Source organism: Python bivittatus, unplaced genomic scaffold (assembly GCF_059951505.1).
Source record: "Python bivittatus isolate LINGU-HERP-01145 unplaced genomic scaffold, Pbiv_v1 ctg000480_np1212, whole genome shotgun sequence".
NCBI lineage: Eukaryota > Metazoa > Chordata > Lepidosauria > Squamata > Pythonidae > Python > Python bivittatus.
The window spans coordinates 81919477-81942879 of NW_028277075.1; the positions used below are offsets into that span (position 1 = coordinate 81919477).

The 23403-nt window shown below is 36.6% G+C and overlaps 1 protein-coding gene across 5 annotated transcripts in view; it reads right to left on the reverse strand.

Annotated features, from left to right (window-relative positions):
• Positions 1-23403, reverse strand: part of CLASP1 (cytoplasmic linker associated protein 1) — a 201066-nt gene that overhangs the window by 25254 nt on the left and 152409 nt on the right. The window contains exons 23-32 of one of the 5 annotated variants that reach the window (XM_088146424.1): positions 19450-19473; positions 17778-18022; positions 16450-16513; positions 15617-15780; positions 14604-14682; positions 14200-14343; positions 10456-10551; positions 8016-8159; positions 6096-6202; positions 1357-1473 (exon numbers count right to left, since the gene is read on the reverse strand). In XM_088146424.1, the coding sequence (XP_088002550.1) occupies positions 1357-1473; positions 6096-6202; positions 8016-8159; positions 10456-10551; positions 14200-14343; positions 14604-14682; positions 15617-15780; positions 16450-16513; positions 17778-18022; positions 19450-19473 (1184 nt within the window). The remainder of the gene's footprint in view (positions 1-1356; positions 1474-6095; positions 6203-8015; positions 8160-10455; positions 10552-14199; positions 14344-14603; positions 14683-15616; positions 15781-16449; positions 16514-17777; positions 18023-19449; positions 19474-23403) is intronic. The other 4 variants (XM_088146422.1, XM_088146421.1, XM_088146425.1 and 1 more) reach the window with 4 other exon arrangements.

A 23403-nucleotide genomic window follows, 5' to 3' on the forward strand; every position in this document is an offset into this window, starting at 1 on the left:
CCTTTTTAAAATATTATTTTCGTTAACAATGGGAAAGTGGCATGCTGCAAAACATCAACTACAATATCATCTTTATTTACAAAAATGTTGCTGAGCCCTATAATCATTCATTAAAAAATAAAAAAGACGGGAGGCTATATCTACCTGACGCGTTGTTGGGAAATTTTCCCACTTGCCTTCCTAACATGGCAACCATAAACATGGAAATACAGAGCATCTTAAAAGGAGGAAGTGGCAAGTAGCATTCTGATAAACTGATGTTGGTTTGTTTATGTTCCCAGTGCAGCCATTTTATAATTGGCAAGCACTTTTCCCAATAGTCATTTTTCAAGACGTAACATGTTGTCAAAATTCTACATGTGCCCACCAAACCAAAAAGGCTGGGTCTTGAAACAGAGGCTGAGTACAAATGCAAGGGCCAGGCTTATGCACATGAAGTTCAACAAATAAGACTGGAATTCCACCAAATGACAGGTGGGGATGGGGTAGGGTAGGAAGTGATACAAAGAAGGAATGAGTCCAGTTCCATATTTCTCCAAATGAGTGGTTTGGCTGGGAGGCTGTACAAGAAATGTATTCCCTGTACATGGCTAATAGACTTGCATGTAAAATGTGAACCGCATCCTAATGGGTGACTATTGCTCTCAGGCTGCTGAAGCAGTTGGCAGTATTATGCTAAATGTTTACAACCTGGCGTCTTCAGGTGTGACATTCAAATTGCTGTTTTCCAGCCAGCATGTCCATCAACCATGCTGTGTAGAGATTATGGGAATTGTAGTCAAGCACATCTGGAAGGTGTTACATTGGGGAGGCTAATTTATCAAATGCAAAGAGGATATTTTTTCCTTCAATATTGCCAAGTGATTTTTGAAAACCTATTTTTTCCTTTTGCATCCAAAACAATATCATTTAATTCTCAACTATGCATTATTTAGTTATGATGTCTAACTAGAAGGTCAATATACCTTAACTCTGGTCCTGTCCCTGTCTACCATTTGGCATTACCTGATTTCTAGATTTTAGCCCCATATATACATCTGAAAAGGGAGGGAAACATTTGCTTAGAATAGTTCATTGCATAAAACAAGTCTTTCCTTTGGTTTATTTGTATTCTTTCCAGCAGAAGGAATGAAAAGATAGACAGGAATACTCAGTTACATTTCTCTGGGTGCCTGAACAAGTGCTTTGGAAACAACATAACAAATGGGATTCCTTCACAGATAAAAACTATAAAGGAAAAGGTGCTGCCTCTTTCCACATCCCCTGGATCTGTCTCTTTGAAAGCAGTCAACTGAGCCAAAAGGTAAATAACATTGTGACACCTCTGACAGGTTGGATTAACAGGTGGCTTGTTACCTGGGAGAGTAAGAACGCCTGAAAGTCTTGTGAGAAGGAGCAGCGGGGATGGAGTTAGGCTGAAAAAGGGGAGGGGGGTGCTTCGACAGCCCATCTGCACTCCAACCCCAGAAACGACTGCAGTGATCACAGGAAGAAAAAAGAAAAAAGAGAAAAGGAGGGAAGAAACAGAAAAAGGGAGAAAAGAAAACTACAATCTGAGTGGCTGTGTTTTTTTCATGCTTTCTCAACTAGAGAAGAACTTAATAGAAACAGATTGGACAGGAATACTCCATTGATTGCTTCAGGTAAATACACTGCCATTCATTAATACTTGCAATATCAGTAGATATTACTAAGGAATTTTAGGGCATCTCTTGTCTATATCCATTTGCCTATTTCACAATACAAACAACATTCTGTAGTGAAAATTTCTTTTTCCTAGACTTATTTTGACTTCAGCCAATTGTAAAATGTCAAGGTAAGAAGAATATGCACTGGAATCAATTAGCTTAGATTATATGAGATTTAAAGACACAACACAAATAGTCAAATGCCGACGGCCAAGAGGATCTGTGTAGACACCTGCATAGAGCAAGAATATATCCTACAATCTGTTTTTCTAACAAATCTCAGCCTTATATTTTGGCCTCTTACTATTTGCCCAATGCGAACAACAACAAAATACTTAGAAACAGTGCTAAATATTAAGCACTGCAATTTCTTCTTATAATCATGCCCGTGGGCATGTAATTCCACTACTTCACACCATGCTTAACCTTTTAAACTCATTCACCCTTAGCAGGTTGTCTGTCAAGCAAACAGATAACACTTCTTTCCAATGCCCTGATACAACATTAATGCAGAGAAAACCCAAAATAGCTAGCATTTGGACTGATAATCATTTATACCTGTTGTTTGAAAGATGGTTGCTGATTTCTCCCATTTATTCATTCATTCTTTTGAGCAATCACTCTCCAGAACTCAGAAGCAGTCTTTCTGTTTCCTATAAGTAGTCCACATTCTACCCTCTAGTTTTATCCAATCAAGCCATCCAACCTGATGGCTAAATCAGGTAAATAAAGGTAAACCCTTAGAAATCTCTCATATTGTATCTATTTTGGGGCCATACCAAATCCAGTACTCCATGAACCACTTTCAGTTCTGGGCTATCTACTTCTGGAAATACACAAACCATTACTGAAGAATACATTTTGGGAAGAAAATGAAACACTGCAGAGCTGACTCTCCAATGTAAAACATTTTGGACATCCCTGGTAGTTTATTAGTCTATCTCCATGTCCAGATATTCATTAGTGGTTGCAAAGATATACCAGGTTGGTAAAGGCCATACATGGAATTGTTCATCATTGTTGGGGCAGTTTTATAGGATGAGCTTGTAACATATGTTTAGAACTGCTGGAGTATTCAATTGGTCATTTTGTTTCTATTGAGTTTCAAGTACGTCATTATACAAAAGATCACATTGGTGTATAAATAGATGAAAAACGTCGCAAATCATGAAATGAGACATCAGAATAATTCTGCAGTACTTTAGAGCTGTGCAAAGATCTGGATTCAAAGCGCAAAACATAAATTCAAAGTGGGCATGGGCATATATAGAGCACCTGTTGAGAACATTTTAAACCAATCATACCTTTCCCTGGGAAGAGTTATTATCCAGGAAAAAGTGCAGCCTTTTTAAGATGATTCCAACAGGTGTTACATATATGCCCCTCTCTGAATCAAATTTTGCTCTTTGAATCGAGATCTCTGCACAACCTGATTGTATCACAGCCTGCTTCTTTAGCTGTTCTGTCATGAAAGTCTTTCAGGGAAAAAAGACCAGAAATAAGAGTTATGTTTACACAATTCTGCATTTGGAGAGAAAAAAAGGCTAATATCACAAAATCTGATCCTACCTACCTGTGGGGCAAGCCACCAGAGAGGCAACCTCAATTTTTAAAGGACAAAGTATGACCAACTCTCCTATACTATCTCAATATAGCCAAATAAATTGACAGGTTTATAATTCCAAAATACAACATTCTGGCAAACAAGCATTTTAGCATATCAAATTAGATATAATTTGCTGGCTAATTCTTTCAAAATATCAGTCTGAACTCCAAATGCATCTCAGGTGCAATGAAAAACATTCATTTCATTTCATTTCATTTCATTTCATTACTATGTTTCATCCATTCAAAAAATTTCAAAGTTATATTTTTAAATGAGTTTCATAGCCTAAACTCTGCAGATTGTTTTTTGTTCCAACATTTCAGAAAATCAGGAACAAAAAATTAGAGCATAAAACAGAAAGCCAGAACAAAGAAAACTTTAAAAGTCACAGTGAAGCAATTCTCAAATATTGTAAGCTAACACTTGAATAAGAAAGTAGTAAAATTTAATTAAAACAGCAAAATATGATTGAAAACTAAAAACATTAACAGTGAATAAAAATGTGGATTAGCTTGGAGCAAGAAGCTTGTTCAGAAACTGAACACAAAACCAATTATGTATGTGAAACTTACACCATTAAGGAAAAAAGCCCCAAGAGAATAACTTATATATCGGTGTGTGCATTTGTCTGTATATGTATATTACAATGCATGCATGCACACGTGTGCACACATACACATATACACGCATTTATTTTAAACATTCATAGTCATTATTCTGAAAATCTCTAGAGATTTCTTGAGCTTGTAGGAAAAAAATAACCTAAAATGGTCGAACAGAATAGGTTGTATGATATGCATAGAACTGGAAAATGCTACAGTTAAGAAAATGTCAGACATTTTGAAAACCTTCAAAAATTAAAAAATAAAATCAAGGACATGCTTGTACAAGATAAGGAACACTTTTTGCATTTTTCACATCTGCTATGCACATGTTAGTAAACTCATATTAACAAAAGCATGCATTGTATTTAAACCCTGTATCTGCATTCTGAATAATTACAAGATATGGTTAAGGACTTTTAGGCTGTCCTCCCACATGCATATGCCAGGAGTCCTCAATCTTTCATCTGTAATAGTGAGAGTATGTTACGGACATTCTCACAAAACGACTGTCATAGTGGGTGTAGCCAATCACAAAACACTCACAGAAGGTAAAGTATTGGGCTGTAGCCATGCACCATTTTATGTGACACTTAGAAACACTGCTGAAAATCCAGTTTATGTTGACCCTGGTGTGGACTTCTCATTCATTTTTTTAAAGTAAAAAAATCTAAATGGATAGATGGACATATTCCCTGGGTGCTATGTTGGGGACCCAGGGCATGTATGGGGCATGACTAAGCCCCATTTTCTCAGTAGGAATTGTTTTTGAGTAACAATATCGTGGGTTGTATTGTCGAAATCTCCTGTGCGTGAACCAGGAATCTTTTGCACTTGCTACAGTTATACTACAATATGTACGCATACAGATGTGCCTGTGGATAAACGCTTGTAATGTAAGACAAATGTGATACGTACAAAGTCAGGAGTAAATACAATAAATGCTGTAGGAAGCAAGCACACACTATGTTAACCCTATTATTCTGATCAAAGTTCACAAGTTGCTTGGGGTAGCAAACTTGCTAATATGCCAAATTCCACTCCAGCAAGTTGAAATTTAATATTTTTAATATTTATAAAAAGGCCACTTGACTCAACTACAAATAATATTCTGAGTCAACAGTATTCAGTACAGACTTTTTGTATGGACTGCATTTCACAACAATGTATTGGATCAACAGCACATGATACAGACTGTTATGCTAAGAAGCAGGATCAAGAGATAGTAGCTACTTCAAAGTTGATAGCATGTGGGCAGGATGCAAATGGTCAAATCATTTCATGATGAAACATCAACAATATTCTTGTAATATTCCCATCAGAACAAAAATTTTACTTAAGAGGGCAACTTAGATATTTACATTTATATTTGTGTGACAAAATAGATGAAAGTGTATTAAGGATACATGCCACTTCCCTCTCTGGTGTATGCTTCCTGGTTGTATACCTCCCCCCAAGAAACTCTGGGAACAGGCATTTAGTTACTCCCTTCAGTAAGTCTATTCACACAATCCTTTGGAAGAAAATGGTTCTGAATTAGAATATTTGTGTATAGCACATACATACTGCTATCTCAAATTTTGTTACCGCCATCCTTTCAAAATGTTTTTGTTACCATATGTAGTTAATACATCCAGATTCATCTCCTACCAGAAGTAGGAAAACATCTTTGGCATGTTAATCAACTATCTTTTCCATGTTAGGCCACCACAGCCATTATACAGCCATTTTAGGCAGCAACTTATTTTTCTTGGCTTTCTTGGCAGCATATTTTAAGAACAGTACAAATAAATGAAACAAAAATTGTATTTTCCAGTTTACTGATAAAACATTCTCAACCCCCCCTTTCCTTTTTTAGGTCTTTAAATATGACTGTATAAGAAAGGAGGACAAATGTATAAAGTAATCTCTTTAAATGAATACAATGCATATTCGTTTGAATATATTTATGTCTGTATGCTTGCAGGACAAAAGGGTAGATACTGTTGTAGCTTTTAGGCATTACCTATAAATTTTAGTATTTTTAAAGTGCAGTCTAGATTTTTTTTTCTAAGAGGTAAAGCAAGACTGTTTCTTGCTTTATTTTCAGAACTGAACAAGTGCATTATATATGTATCTATATTGAGGTTTTAGCTAATGACATTTTAAGCAGAAAACTTTACATATTGGAATCATACTTTAATTAAGCGACAGTGTTACCTGGGTGATAATCCTCCATGAGAACAATTGGTAGGTGAAGTTAAGGGGCTGGTTCTGCTGCTAGGATGACGTGAAGGAGTTCGGCCAACAGTATTGCTAGGGGAACCCTAATATACAAAAGAGAAGAAATAACATACATTACAGGGAGAAGAATAAATGAAGTATGGGATAACTGTACTATAGTTAATATAAAATCTGACTTAAGCAGAATCTATCAATATTTTAACTATTAAGTGCAGATATTGATTTGACTAAGGGTTAACCAAATATCAATTGCTTCTATAGCTTTCAAGTTATTCAATAGGAAATTTCTACGGTTGGAAGTTGCCCACTGTTGCCTTCTTTACATTATAAGGAAAATAAGGCAAAGTGCTTATCAATATTTACCTTATCTATCTGACTGAAGCAAAAGGGTTACTACAGGGAGTCCTGAATTTTTCTTCTTCCTTTCTTCACATTGATGCTTTAGTAGCATTCTAGAATGAAAGGCTTTGGGGTTCCTTGAAAATACATATTTTCAAGGAATACAGCAATATAAGAGGTCTTGGCAGGATATGTCAGGCATTTGTCTATGAATGTATAACAGCACTGAGGTAGGGCAGGGCCGGGGAAGGTGAGATTTCCCTCCTTCTTCCATGCAGCTGGCCTTACATCCTACTACTGCTCCCAGCTGCAGCTTAAAAGGAAGTGACAGCAAAACTTTGGAATTTTCTGGCTTGGATTTCTTCCTGAGCCACAGCAGAATTTGGGTCCCAATGTTCACCTCTTCCTGGCTGTCCACAGGAGGTCAAAAGGTAACACATGCATCATGACATCACATAATGTCACAACATATTTAATTGTATCAGAACTGATATAGCAAGTTCACAGTAGTGGCATTTGCATGATGACATCACTGAGTGTGTCATCATTTTGGCATCATCATGGTTTGCTGCAGACATTGCTGAACCTTTTCCCTGGCAACTGTTTTTAGCCTCTAAAGCACCTAGCTAGGATACTTCCAGTGGTGGGCATGGCGGTTTGATCATCTTCAAGTTTGTGGAGATGGCATCTCAGCTGATTAGTGCTCAGCGAGCACTGCAGGATACTTTATCCTTCTTTGAATAAAGAAGGAAGCTTGAAATCAACCTATCCAATCTCTGAATGGCTGTTCCTCATGAGTAACTCGCAAAACCAGAGGCTTTTGCGAGAGGCTCGTGAGTGGAGCAGCTGGGAGGTGAGGAATTCATCCTTGTTCATGGCTGAGGTGCAGCCTGTAAAAGGACACTGGAACTGGCTGACCCCCATTTCTATTTTTCAGTCTATAATATCTTTATTATATAAAAAAAACAAAGTGCCTAGCTAGGTCTTAGCTAATAAACAACTCACCATATTTTCTTAACTCTAAGCCACTGGACCTTCTAGTACCTGATCTTTCCTTTTCCTTCTTTTGCTGAAAACCACCCTTGGCACCATGGCATCTTAGCAGGCAGATCCAAGATGCAGACAGGGCAAACTAGGCAGGGCAATGGCAGGATTTTTTTTTTAAATTAACAATTAAACACATTCTAAAAACCTTTACAACTGCAGCAAACAATGCCCCTAGAATTTGGCAGATAAATGAGAGGCCAAGGCTAGTGGTGAACCTTATGGGGGCAATATGCACACAATCCACCATGTTCAAGGCAATGCCAAGTTTCATATAAAAGCACAGAATTCTTGAATGCAGATTTGAGGATAACAAAAAGACATACATCCTTTGAATTCATTCAGAACAATGGCACCCCTTTTATTAAAAGTCATGTCTCTACTGCCCTGTAAAGCCAAGGCTGCAGATTTTTATGATGGGAGTGACTCTGCCCAAATCAACTGGTAATCAAGAAATTAATGCCTTTAATAATTTTTTTGTGTTTATTTCTTACAGGAAAAGACTTATCTCACCACACTAGTGTTGCTGGAGTTCTTGAGGTGGTTATGTAATAGTCTGGTAGCACCATCCTGGAATGTTTTTGGCAAGGCACCAAGTAACATGGTAAACTCGGGAGTGTTCAGTTCGAACAGAGAGATCAGGACTATTTGTGCTGCCTAGGAAGTAAAAAGAAGAGAATCAGCATCACAGCTATTTTTAAAATTTTTTGTTATGTCTTACTGGGACATATCTTATCATAATATCCAGACTGCAGTTAAATACATTTATTATACCCATAATATCATATATTTCAAATACACAACAGGGAAGTACTGCTGAGATCAATCCATTACAGTCAAAAATACACAAAGCAAAATGCTTTTCACATCTAATGAGATGCCCCTTGTTTCATTTTCAGAAGCTTGCAGATGAAGAATATAAAAACTACATACAGGAGTCCAACAAAGGATCCATCTAATTCATCATCCTGCATCAAACAACTTGCAATGTTTACAAATTCAAAGAGTTTCTCAAAAGAATATGTATCATACCATTCTTAAAAAAATAGATACAAATTGTGTTACACAGCTTTGAAAATTAAGTTATCCTGTTAACAAGCTGATTCCAGACCTCCATCCTGCACTTCATACTTCAACAGAACTGGGGATCCATGATTCATTAATAACATGCATTCATTTATGAACTTAAGTAACTTATCTTAACTGTTCAGTAAATCAATTTATTTTTATAAATTCATTAGCTATTCCAGTGCAAGTTGGTCTAAACCCTGTAGAAAATGCCACTAATGAAATGAAACTTACTCTCAATAAATGTGTGCATGTGTGCATGTGTGTGTTTGTGTATCTCTTTTGAGTCAGTGCTGACTCCTGGTGACTGTCTGGACTAGTCCCTGCAGTTTTCTTGGCAAGGTTTTTCAAAACTGGTTTGCCCTTGCCTCCTTCCTAGGGCTGAAAGAGAGTGACTGGCCCAAGTCACCCAGCTGGCTTTGTGCCTAAGGTGGGACTAGAACTCAGGGTCTCCTGGTTTCTAGCCAGGTGCCTTAACCACTACATCAAACTGGCTCTTAATAAATGTATACAGAACTGCATTATTAACCACTAATTTCAACTACTAACTCTTACTTATAATTTTTGTGCTTCTATATGTATATTTTTCAGTTGATAGCATTTGCCCAAAAAGAGATTATATATTTAATAAACTTTGGCAAGAAAATATCCTTGTCACCAAGAGGAATTACAGCTAAGTTTCATTCAGTTTCTGTGCCCTTTCTCGTAACACATGGCGTGAAGAAAATACCCATTACAGCTTGTTAGAGGCTAAACAGGCTGTGTGAAGTTTAATTGATCAATTATGACTGAAATTCAGCCTATGAACTATTATCCTTTCCACTAGAATAAGCACTGTTCCTTCAAAATTAAATATTATAATTAAAGAAGAAAATTATATATAGTTCCAGCTGGCCTCTCCCTCCTCAATCAGTGTACCTTCTAACTGGATGGGAAACCTGTTTGCGTAGAACTCAGAAGGTGAAAAATAAACCACATACGGTCACACTCATCCTGCCCTACAGAATTGTGGAACATTCATTAAAAGAACATTCTTTGAACAGAAAATATTGTTTCAAGTCAAAAGTTCAAGAAAAGAATGGATAACAAGATAAAGAAAAACAGAAAAATGTGCCAAGCTATAAGAACAATCAGAAAAATCATGCAGATCCAAGCGTGGGAATTTTAGTTTAGTTAGGGACATCTACATGCAAGTCAGTACAGCAACTGGGCAAAAGACCCAATTCTGAGTATCCAGTTCTATTTTGTAACTACCCAATTCAACTGGGTTCAATTTGGGCTATAGTGCAACCACTGTTCCTTTATACTTTTTTAGGTGCCTTAATGCTTCTTAAACTGATTCTGCCAGTTGCTATTACAATTTTGTTTTCCCTCAGAAGTTTTCCAAGAACATCTATTAAAATCCAAAAATGTATCAACAAAAGAGGTGACTGCAAATGACGTTCCTCAAATGCCAAAGGAAAAGGGCGTATACGCACTTTAGTATAACCCAAGTTGTCCTTTTGTATACATAAAGATCCTTTGCCTTTGTCTCCTGTAACAGGGAGGAGCTGTACTGAGCAAGAACCTGAAGGACATGCATGTTGCACGTTGATGGAGCAGCAGACGTGCAATATTGAATTGGAAGCTTTCAGTCAGCTTCTATTTGGATGTGAACTCATCAGACACTGCAACTACTTGCAGACCCCTCAGACAATAAAGTACCCATTTAATCTAATTCAAACCAAAGAGTGAAAGAAACACACATGAAGTTATTACACACCACTACATTTTTTAGAAAACCCTCCCTCCATCCATTTTCTCCACAAATCTAGCCTAGATTAGAACTCTGGACTGCAAACACAGACTAATGTCTTATGATTAGTGTATGCTACTTTTAGTCTACCTGTTTACACTTTTCTTCCAAGTTTCCTTCACCAGGACCTGACGAGGCTGCTGCTGGTCTAGCTGGCATATCCTCACCTACCCAACTATGCATGGTCTGAGTTCAACAAATAGGAAATGGAATATTATTTATTAGAAGCAAGCTCAAGATTTTCATTGACCACTGCAGAAACATTCATAATGTTTAGTTTCTTGCAAAAGTTGCATTTACAAAGCAGAGATGCTTTTCCAACATGAAGCTAATGTCACAAAAATTAAAGTGGCTGGTTGTCACTGAGATCTGTAACTCTTACTTTGTTCTGAATCTTACTTTAGTGCCATTTACATTTTGTAAATGTAAATGTTACATTTTTTCTTTTATTCATACAGCATTAAATAGCTGTATAGGTATTTTCCAGTTATTCATTTCCCTACTCAGCCTTTTTGAAAATGGATAAACAAAACTTATAGCCTGAGGGCCAGCCAGCTCTACCTCCAACACTGTACTTATGACACAGGTGCTACTGGAGAAATCCCCCCATTTAGGACAAATTCCTCAAGAAGGGGGGCCTCTCATATACATCATTATATCCAGAGATCCTCAATTCTAGAACCCTTGGATGAGGCATATAGAGTGCTTAATATTTATTTGTTTCCCTTTTGCCTCTTTATCGGAAAAGGAAAGAAGGAACGTGCCCGCAATCCCTCAAACCACTTTCCTTGGGAAGCTTTTTCTTTCTAACTCCAAAATGCAGTTTGAGGAACCCAGAGCATCAGGCAAAAGCTGTATTAATGTCAACAATAAGAATGTCTAAATGGGCAATCAGAAGTCAGTCCCGTCATTTTCACTACAGCCTGCTTCTAAACAGATATGGGCATATGGTTAAAGCCTGATGCCGTCAAGTAGCAGCAAATCTGCAAAGCAGCAAATTAGGAAGCCTTTCACTGCAATAGCACTAACAATGATGCACTGTATGCAAAAGTATTTTCTTTTGTCTCCCTTGTGCCTTCTGCTGAGCAACATTCAACCCATTTTGTAACCTATTCTTTGCAGAAATAAAAATTATTTTTAAAAATTACTATTGACTTGTGAACAAGATAACTTTCTAGATACTACTGAATGTTAAAATACTTGGCATGTTAAAATACCAAGGGGAATGTTTTAATTTTTGGGGGTTTGTGGTGATGAAAGTGGGCTCTTAATAGTCATTGGCATAATTGGTATTTGCCTAACAATGAGGAAAATACCTAGCTGTTTTATTTTTTAAAATATTTTTATACTGTTTTTCTATTTAACAAGCATTGGAAGCAGCTTTTGAGAGAACTCCTTGTTTTGGAACATGAATTAAAGACTTAGAGAAAAGGGCTTTTCCCATGCTAGCTAACCTCCCCCACTTAGAGACAATCAATTACGGTGGAAGGGGACAAAATTTGCCTCTCTCCTGGTTTACTTCTGTAAATGTTTCATCTGACCATTATTACTATCATAAGAGAAACATTAGTTTAAGAACCCAGTGAATACTGGTTGATAGCATGCAGCCCAAAGACCATACTTTTTGCCCTCCAGCATTAGATGAATAATAAATAATTTCTTATTATTTCTTCCACACCGTTAACGCTTCTGTAAACTTCTATCACCTTTACCTTGAAGTAAAAACAACACACATTTAAATCCTTTTAAAAATGTCATCTTGTTGACTGCTTGAGTTAATCCTATTCCATCTCCAGCTCTAAACTGCCTTTAAATATTAATTTTGAGCAATTTGGCTAAGAAGTAGGTTTATAAAGTATGGTCACAAGACAACTCCATCAGCAATATCACCGCAAGAACCACTGTATGCATCCATTCTGCATCATGGTTAGCACAAAATCAATTTGTACAAAGAAAGAATAGAAGAAGAGCATGTAAACCCCAATATTCATCATTTCTCTTTTATGTGCACTGAATATTATTAGTCATGTTGTTACATTGAAGAAACACTTCTGGAACTTCTCACTATCTACTTAATGATGCTTTGTTTTACTGTAAACAATTGTTAATGTTATGACTACTCTCAACAAATTTGATACAGTAGCTCTCATTCCAAAACGAATATCCAGAAGGCTATATAATTAATCCCGTCATTTAGTCTGCATGAATTATATGTTGTTGCCTTTACAAATGCCTTTGGACAGGGTTCATTTCATTTCTACCTATTTTTCTGATTAGCTTCATCTCTTGATTTTCAGTGGGCTTCTTATCATCTGTCTTCTCCTCTTGAACATCACAGGCTGATTTTTCTGATTACATAGTTTAACCTTGCTCTAACAAGAGTTTCCAAGGTGATACTCTTTCTGACATACATGGCAAAGACGGCACCTAATGGCAGAGCTGGGAATTTCATGGACCACATTAACATGAATGTTGATGGCAAGAAAACAAATTCAAAACTTGGTATTGTTAACTTTCGCTCACAAAGGAGATAGTAAGTAAACTGAAAAACTGATTGAGGTATATCATCACAGGTAACTGGTTTCTCTATTTATTGAGTATGTGTATATGTATATGTATATGTATATGTATATGTATGATCGTGGAAGGTCTGCTTTGATGAGGTACATGTTTTGCCTCACAGAGATTTATCGCACAGCGTCAGCACTGTGAACAACCCCACAGTCACTCAGTGCTCTACTTTAACAAAGAGTTGAGAAGGGCGATTAGCAGAAGCCACTGTTGCCAAGCAAAACGACGGCATGGATGTACCACTGAACAGAAGTGGAATGCTGCAGTGCTACCTGGTTTTAATGGAAGTGCTTTGAAGGGCATCATAATATCTGCACAGGCCTACTGCCGCCCCTTCCACAGAATTCTTACCTTGTTATATTTTAGGAACAGGAAAAGTTTCTCTTGGTCTCCAAAACCTTTTATCTATTTAAATCATGGGTTGGAACCTGTGGCCAGCAATTTCCTCCCCACCCTACCACTGCTTACCTGAAACCCTGCCTCCCACATTTTCTAGTAAAGTGTATGGATGGGGAGGGTACAGCAGGATGCATATGAATGCACAAATGGATGAACATGAAAGAAGTTTCCCTTTTGTCTGTGCTTGAAATGCCCTCTCTTGAAAGAATGATGTGCATACTTCAGCATTTGTACTTTCATGAGTGCATTTGCATGCACACCTGGAATACATGCAAAGTTTCAGAGAACAGAAGAATATCCTTGAATGATGAGGGAAAAGGGAAGGAAGAGAAAGAGAAACCAGTTGTGTCTTGTCCATGTTTTATTTCCAGCCAAAATCTACAGCATGATTTTGCCCGATTATTTTCCTGAACAAGGCCTTTGCTCCAAAAGGTTATCCATCTCTAATAATTTCATGTCATAGAATGAATCTTCCCTGAACTGAGTTCCACTCAAATGCTTTCACCAGCTGAAAAGGATGTGTGTGCTTTTCTCTGCACTATTCAGCATCCCCTTCCACACTATGCGAAAAATTGCCCAATGCTCCAGGAAAAAAAAAAAGGAAAAGGGATAACAAAGAAGGCTCCCGAGAGGGAAATCAACACAAATTGTTTTTTAGCTATTCCACTGAATAGCTAACAAACTGAAATGTTCGGCTGGAGCAAAAGGCTTCTGCCAAAGGAATGAATGTTTTCATCCAACAAAGCACATTCTGAATCCAACTGAACAAAACTATCTGTTTGATTTCATCACAATTCATCATAATGGCTTAAAATGAATTTACAAGAGTTCCACCAATTACCGCCTCCCATTGCTTTGACTCACCTTTCTCACATCTGAGCTCTTTGGTTCTGTTGTCCAGGTAATAATCCTAGAAACTGCAAGTTTTGCCTCGCTGGAGTTGACAAAATCTGTAGGATCCATCTGTCTAGCCAAGGATTCAATGTATTTCAGTATTGCCACTTTTACCTGAAGTGAGCAGAATACTTCTTGTAAATAAAGATAATACAACAAATTCTAAAGCTCAAAATCCTTTCTTTCTCGTACCTAATCCTTTCATGAACCACTGTTTGCTACAGAAATGCCATCTCTACATTTTCTGAAAACCCTTAAAATATAACCAAGGAATAAAAGTGTATTTGCCCTGGTTATCTATATTTAAGCATTATGCTTCACTGTACTCTCAGACGTAATCACTTCCCAATGAAACTGCAAGCACTGTAACCTACCTTAAGATTTGGTGTCTGGGTCTGATCTACAATAAATCTCATCAAAATATTAAACTGTTGATCAAATGGAAAAGAATCCCTACAGTGGAAAGGGAAAAAGGGAAGAGAGAGCATGAGAACAAATTCTATTACAAGTTCCAGGATTTAAATATAACCACTGTTTTGCCTTAGACACAGAAAAATTAAATATATAGCGGCTGCATGCCTCAGCCTAGGAGATAGAAAAAATTAATACAGCTCCAGTCTTTCCCCCAATGAAGGATGAAATAATTTTTCAAGCACTGCTACATACAACTATTACATACAACTATTACAATTATTAGTTATAATTAGTATTATAACTAATACTATTAAGTATTTTCATGCAAGCCCACCGCAAAGTAACCTCTGACGAACAGTACAGAATCAAAGCATAACAGCTGGAGGTGAAAAGTACTCAAGATTTAACAGAGCCATTTTTTTTTACTAAATCAGACCTTTTCAAATAGGTAAACCATATTTTTTTAAAAAGTCACTTAGAATTCCCATTCAAAATTAAACAAAAAGGTTCTTGCCAGAACTATACCAAGTCATATGAAAGCCTAGTCTGGATACTGAGCAAAACCACAGCATTATTCAAACGAGCTAGTCAACCTCCTGAATGCATATCTATGTTCTTAAGCTTATATTGCCACAAGGAGGACAGCTGAAGGATCCAAGTCTTAGTAAACCGAAGCAATCCAAGGGCAGAAACTATAGTTTGAACTTGGTTTACTTTAAAAACTTTACTTTTATCTGTTGAGGAAATGAATTCTTCCAATTTCCTTCAGTGCAGCTGTATCAGATGAGAGGCTCATGGTTGTGGCTTAAACAGACTCAATTTCTGAGACACTCAATTATAACTATGCTATTTGGAGATGATGAAAATTGCAATCCATCGTATCTGCAGGGCTCAAGGTTTGAGACAGCTGGTTTCGCATTATGTAAAAAACCAGGTTAGCAAGTTGTCCAGAGTTACTTGGCAGACACACTACCTTGTTACATCCAGAGCTTTCTGCACTTTTGCCTGCACTGATCCCAGCAGGTCAGCACCCATCTTCTTGAGTAACTGTGTCAGAAGAACGAAGAGCCAGTCTTGCAAATCATCCTTGTGAATAATAATGAAGTCTACCAAGGTTTCAAGGAACATGCTGAAAACCTTTAATTTAAGAGAGATAACAGGGGAAGTCATGATTTACAATACAAAAGCGATGAAACTGAAAGGCTACCAAAATCTGCTTTAATACGGATGATTTTGACAACCATGTTAACTGTGAAGTTCCAGGATATACTGGATGATTCATATTAAATAGATAAAAGAGGTGATATTAGGAGGTAGAGGAAGGAGGAAGGAAAATACACTTACTCTCTGTTGTGAATTCCACCGCAAAACAGGCCATGCAACAAAACAAACCATTCATTAGTAAACTGATATAAAGAATCAAAGCAAACTGCTTTAAGGCAGTTTCCCTTGCACGCAGATAAATTGCATTCACAGAAAGTTTAAGATAACTTTATGAAAGAATATTTTTATAATACACAAGGTCAACTGTTTAGGTCTTGAGGCAATAAACATTTTTGAAACAATCCATCTTATTACATTTAAAAGAAATGTTCTGCTCTAGAATAATACCCTATTTGTATCACTCACTTATGGAATTTAAAAATATCCCAGTAATTTACCACAGATAACTGCAAAGACTGAACAATTATTTAGCACAAAAATTGAAATATTATGATTTTCATTTCAATTAAATCGTTTATTTATAATCCAACCTCACAACATTTAGGGATTCTTCATAAAAGATAGATGTATTCAAAATGTTACCTTGCTGTGGGGGTCTGCAAACATACGTGTGAAGATTTCACATAGCCTTTTCAACTCAACTCGGCTAAACCCAAACAAAACAAAATAAGATTATTGTAGAACAAACATTAGATATGGGAAAATATAGCAAGGAAAATTTATATACAAACCTCATCATTATTTTCAAACCAATAAATGAGTCTGGATGAGGAAACTCCATTCTGATCACAACAGATGAGAGGACTCCAAGGTTAAGAGACTATACTTTAGCCTTCTAAAATTTGTGATATATCTAAATGAATCCCCTCTCACCTCTCAACAAACAGACACAAAACAAGTAATTTCAGCTCCCTTGGATGCTCTGATTTAGACCTCAATATTGCCCTGAAGCAAGAAAATTGTAAGTTCTAGTTTCATTAGGAACAACAGAACTGGAATTCATTGAGTGTTTTACACCTTTTCTCATAAAAGTCTTCTCATTAAACTGTTTATGTTATATGTCAAAAATCATCAATATGCCGTTATCAGCTTGTTTCTAAACTAAGGGCACACCAGGGAAGTTTGGGCACTGTTACATAATTCTCTATACACAGTTTTTAATATATACATTGGGAAGGTTATTATCTACAGATATGTTGGGCTTCCTTTAACCCAGTAACATTTTCATTCAGATGGCCTGAATCAGGATAGACAATCATTTTGCCCTCTTATTTATTTTTGATTACTGAGGGATGCAAATGAGATCTCCAGAGGGGATGGTGCAAAAAAAATCAAATTCTTTTCCCTTTCTCTGGTATTTCAGTGCAAAATAAATATGTTTAGCAGCATGATGTCTGTCTCTCTGTGTCTATTTGTGGTATGTTTCTGGACTGAAAAAATAATGATGCCAACCATAGGTTGCTCAATTCTGTATTTAATAAAGAGGACAGAAGTACAGCATTAAAAAGTATGCTCTAAGTCACAATTCAACTTCTTCAAAATTCTCTTCTTCATCCAAGGTGAAGAGGTGAAAAGACCCCTAAATATACTCCCATTAATCATATGAGCATCTTTGAACACATATCTATCACTAGGTAGAAAAGCTATTCTACAGTGATATTAATTCCCATTGTTCATCATAATTATAACTTAGATTGAATTCAAAAATAATAATGGGTGACAATAATAAAGAACACAATCCCATCATTAAAATGTTGGCTACCTTAAAATATGCCATACCATTAAGATATTAAAAAAAATAGATGAATTAGAGGAAGCAGCATAAATATTTCATAATTTATGGGACTCTTATAAAGACTTGATAAAGAACAGATTCAAAATATACTGTTACTGATTATATACATACTCACCTTAATGTCCTTTGGCTCTTCAATAAGTTTTGCAAGCCAATTAGCCCCTCCTTCCTTTCAGACCAGTTGGAACTAGCACAGTGGTTTAAGACTTCAGCTACATCTTCTGTTTGTCGCAGGTAGTGTGGGATACCTCCATTGCGAGAACCATAGGAGCGCTCTGAGCAAGCACTTGATGCATCACTGTTTGCATCATCATCAGAATACATCCCATATGGTTCATACCTTCTCCTCACTGGTTTCTTCTGGTGGGAGGGTGAAATAAATCCTGGATTTAGTAGGTTCTGAATGATTTCACTAAAATACTACAAGTCTGGTATAGAGCCATAAAAGAATTTCAATTTCAGGCATCACTGACAAGTGATGGAGAAAGTTACCCAATAAAAGGACAAAACAGATGAGCAGATCTAACAAATGAAGCTTAATGAAAGATCAAATTGCTATTTGAAAATAGCTACTTTAAAGCATATGTCTGCAAATGTTACTTGGATTGAGGTGGGCGGCTATAGAAATTGCATAAATTACTCTGATCATTCTGATCATGTTAAATTACTGTTCATTCTGAACAAAAATCTACATGAGTATGGGGGAAAGATGCCCACATCCTCTGCTGGAGATAGGACTGAAAGGACTGCAGCACTAGGGTGATTGAAACTTATAGCCTAGGATCAGTTGACATGACTGGTGTAGAAGAGTCTGGTGATACCAGTTTAGGCTTAAGACTTTGAAACTCTCAATAATTAGATATGTAAGTATGATTTAGGCTATCCTTAGTATGCATGCAATAAACTTGGGCTGCTCTGAAAAGTCGTACTTATTTATGTATATTGTTCCTGATGCATAAGTCAACGACTTTGGAATACTCAATACACTTTGAAAGGTATATTGCTAAGGTTAACTTTATATGGCAGCTGCTATTGGTACTTTGGGATTCCATTTTAGAAGCAAATATTTTATCTTCACTATTGAAGAGAAAAGCCTGGAAACAGGTGGCCAGAGTAAAACCCAGAAGTATTGTGGTGCTGGGCAGGTTTTAAGTGATGAGGGACTATGCAAAATCTTCAAAAGAGGTGCTTCACAACATGCAAGAGCATAGTTGAAGCTCCTCTTTTCAAATCAGTAAAACAGCGATCACTTTTTTCAGGATCACACAACTGCTTGGCAAGGTTGTTCGCAGCTGTCTTGAATGCACAGCCACTTTGCTTCAATACTTGCTCCCACCTGTTAGGCAGCTCCTTCCTTGAAGGCTTTGCACAGTCCTAATGAGAACATGAGTCTTATTGTTTAATAAAGCCCTTAAATATTCTTCCATGGCTACCATTTCTTCATCATGGAAAATAAATTAACGTCCTAAGCCTATTTCCATATCTTTTCCATCCTCCACACAACTGCACTTCTGTATAATTTTCAGAAAGTCTATATGGTTAGTTTATGGCAGTATTTGTGTTTTCTTGGCTTCACAGATATACATATATACTAAATATGTTGAAGGTACTATCTGCAGTTTGATAGGATTCCAGGCTTGGACAAAAAGATAACAAAATAATTATAGCCCTATATAATACTGTAACAGGGAAAGCAAAAAATGGGAGGGAGGGAGGGAGGGAGGGAGGGAGGGAGGGAGGGAGGGAGGAGGCAGGGAGAAAAAAAAATGTCAGGACGGCACTAGTACCTTGCTTCTGGAGTCTCCTAAGAGCTGTATGCAGGAAAATATTGAAGGGTGGGAAAAAGCATAAAGAATTACGTCAGAAGCTTCTGCAGGCATTTTTCTTGCAACAAAAATATATAAGCAAATAACTTTTAGCAAATTAAAAATACAAATTCAGCCAATCTCTTTTCAAGAGATATAAAATAAAATGTGGCATCAACTTGTGCGTTCTTCTGTTCTCATCTTCCTACAGCCAAGGCTTTCGGAGAATATAAGCACACAAGTAATGTGCATTTAGAATTCCGGCTTTCTAAAGACAACACTATCATGTTATGCCAGAAATGGGCAATATTTGGGGGCTGGGGGAGTACTTAGTATTCTTGAGGATAAAGTAAACGGTGGGCAGGGTTAGGATGGATCTATGTATTGTATACAGGTAGAGCTGGGACTTTCCTTTTCTCCCCACAGTTTTGTGTTTGTGTACCCTAACCCTAACCCTATTTTAGGGCTTGCACCACAGCCTGCATATGTTTCTGGCCTCAAAACACCAAGAAACTGTCCTGCTAGTTTTCAGCAATCACAATGCCTAAATTGATAAGGAAGGTACTTTGTCAGCTATAGGTTGTCTCTGCCTCATGTCATGCTGATGTCTGTATAATACTCTCAGGAGAAAGAGATCGCACATAGTTACCATTTATTGACTAGGTGCCATCTGAGGACAGTTTATTAGATACCAACTCCCAAGAGTAGAAATATTCCCTCTCACCTCCTGGAACTAAACTCCAATTAAGTAAAGAGCTCTTTTGTCACTGAAGATGATCAAATACACTATGAGGTTCAAGAGTTCAGCCCTTCTTATAGACAGTTGTAGCTTATTCTGTCCGCTACTGAATAATTTCCCTTCATCTCAAAGTTTATCTGGTTTCCCTGTCAATAGATCTTTCTCTGCAATGATCTAGGAATAAAAGAGTTCCTCCTTGGACCAGGCTCAGGTGATCTCTTTTTACAGGCACAACAATCAACATTTGCCAGGACACAGAACGTGACCTGCAGGGACTTGGTTTACATCTTTTTTATGGAAATAAAGCTTTTATTGTGAAACAAAGTATCTTGAATCCAAAGATGGAGAACAGAGGAGAAGGGAGAGAAACACTCCTTTTCAGGCTATTGGATAGAGTATCTATCCAAGAAGTGAAGAAGAGAAACAGGCAAAGGACAGCTAAAGAAATTTAAAGAACTGGTCATCATCAGCAACAACACAGAGCCAAAAGGAGCTAGGTTTTGAAAAGATAGAGCTGAACAAATTTTTACATGTCACATTTTTATGAACTTGTGAATTTTTAAGAGGATATCTAAAAAAAAAAAAAGTAACAAAACATATATATTATGTGAACTCCCTCAACAAGGAATACTAGCACACTCAGTTTGCCTCTCTGTAAGTGAAATTAACCAAATACGCTCATCACACTCAATACAGTTTAATTAAAATAAGGCACATACTACAAATTAGAATGACGACAGTGTCGTTTAAATAGTTCTGATGCAATAGAAAAGCTAGAGCATAGTAGCAAAGCTTGTAGTGTCTGTCCCCTTTTGGAACCTCTTAGAGTGCAATTGCTGAAAATGGACAGTTAGGTTTTCTACAATTCTGAAATGGAAAACACATAAACACTGTAGTGAAATTCCTAAAATAGACATGATTCTTACTATAGGAGGGACTATCTGATTGGACGCATGCTATAATTCAGGGTCAAAAGTTCAGTTCTCCATCCTAAAGTATTCGCTATCATCTAAGATTATATTGAAATTTGTTGTTGTTATTTAAATTTATATCTACAAGGAGCAAAAGGAAAATATTTTATTGAACCAATGGATGACTTCATAGTTATCAGTAGGTAGAAAAGGGAGTCAGAGAAACTTCAAGTTACAGGAGCTAGAATTATACCCTTCCTTCAAGTCATAAACATGTATCAGGTAAAGGATGTTTTTTCTTTGAAGTTTATGGCTAAAGATAAACCAGATGAAAGCCGCATTTACCAACAGTGATGGCAGCGGACCTTCAGTTCTTCCAGACCCCATTTCCAACTTATCTAAGTTCAAATCACTTGAATCAGAGTATCAACAATCAGCTCCCCAATCTACCATCTCATTCCCAAAATTCTACAGGTATTTCTATGGCAGTTTTCATGGAAAGAACTGGAGTTGTAGCTGTTCAGAATATTGCTTAGCATTACTATTAATGAGATTTTCATTACTATGTAATCTATGTAACTATACTAATCATATATTCCTGGGCAGGTTTTCCTTATATTTAATAAAATCCTGGGTATCATCCTATAATTAAGAGAATTTTATCCAATAAACCTCATTTTATCAAATCAGAGACTTTTTCTCCTCCAGAATAAACATCCATCAGCCAGGCTCTAATTTTAATGTTTCATTATATTTCAGTTCTTAGTCTGCAAATCCATTACGTCTTAGATCTTTATGGATATTACTAACAGAAAAAATCATACAATCTTGGGTTCAGCAGAAAACCAAAAGAGAAAGTTCAAATTGTGTTTATTTTCTGCTATCAAATACTGACAAAAAATGTGCATGTAAAAGTCCAGGTTCATACAGTATTTATAGATCATCCAGTGGGTGAAAATGCAGGTTCCAACTGTACTGTGTTACAAATAAAAATATTTAGAGAGACGGTACACGCTATTTGTATGTTCTCTTGTCACTAGTAATCTGTAACGCTCAGAGCTTTCCAAATTCTATCTACGACTCTGGATCTCCAGCAATCGGGAGTAACAGCAAAATGTCAAAAATAGCTTTCAGTAAATATGATCTTAACAACCTGGTCCACAGAATCACTTGCAATCAGAGATGCAGTGATGCTACCTCTTGATGGAAAGAAAAAGTAAATGTGAATATTCACCAGTGCATTTTTTTTTTTTTTTGCTTTTAAGCAGACTATTAGTTTCAAGAGTGCAAGAGAATTTGCAAATATTAAAACACATACACTTAGAATTAATAAAGTTGAAGTCCAGGAACATGTTTTAGCTCACATTCTTTCTATGCACAAGTCTCTTTGTTACCTTAACCTTTCTTATATTCAATAGAATTTCAGAACTGAAAAGGAGTGGGTAGGTGGAATTGTGTTGCTTTTACTGCTACACAACTAAGAATCAGAAATGTGGGTGATTATTGCAGATCATCCAAAGATCAACCAACAGCTGCAGATCTACCTTCCAACCCATATTATTATTATTATTATTATTATTATTATTATTATTATTATTATTATTATTATTATTAATAATAATAATAATAATAATAATAATAATAATAATAATAATAATAATATGGCCTTAATCAGAAACCTCTAGAATCAATGACAGGAGCCTTTGTCATGGTAACCCTTACAAACTTTCCCTAAGGTAATACAAGGCAATTTATTCTCAATAGACTTATCAGCTACAAATTTTAACTCTCCAAAGATGGAAAAAAAGAATAAAAATCAAGCACATTTGTGGAACAAGAAGCAAACACCTTGCACATACAAACTCATCCAGCGTAAGGATTCCCCACTACTCGTACTAGGAAACTAGGCAATTTACTTCATAAAAAACTACAGTGGCATTCACAAACATTTGACATAAATGGTTTCACTATTATAATGCATTTACTTGAAACATAATACAAACAGTAAGATTTATTTCCACAAATAAGAGATCAGGATCAGACTGCGGAGCCCATCATCTACACTTCATCTGCACTAATACCAACCACGTAGCTTTTCACAGTGCAATTACGCATTCAACTCCCTTTCCTCACATCTTCCCAACTGCTAAAGAAATATTTAGGCAGAGTCCCATGTACACACAGGCTCCTTCAACAGGAACAGATACAACACTGAGAGAGGAAAATGTACGTACAGAAAGCAACCTCAAGTAACTTTCTGGAGTTGGTAACATGTCGTGCTCTCCT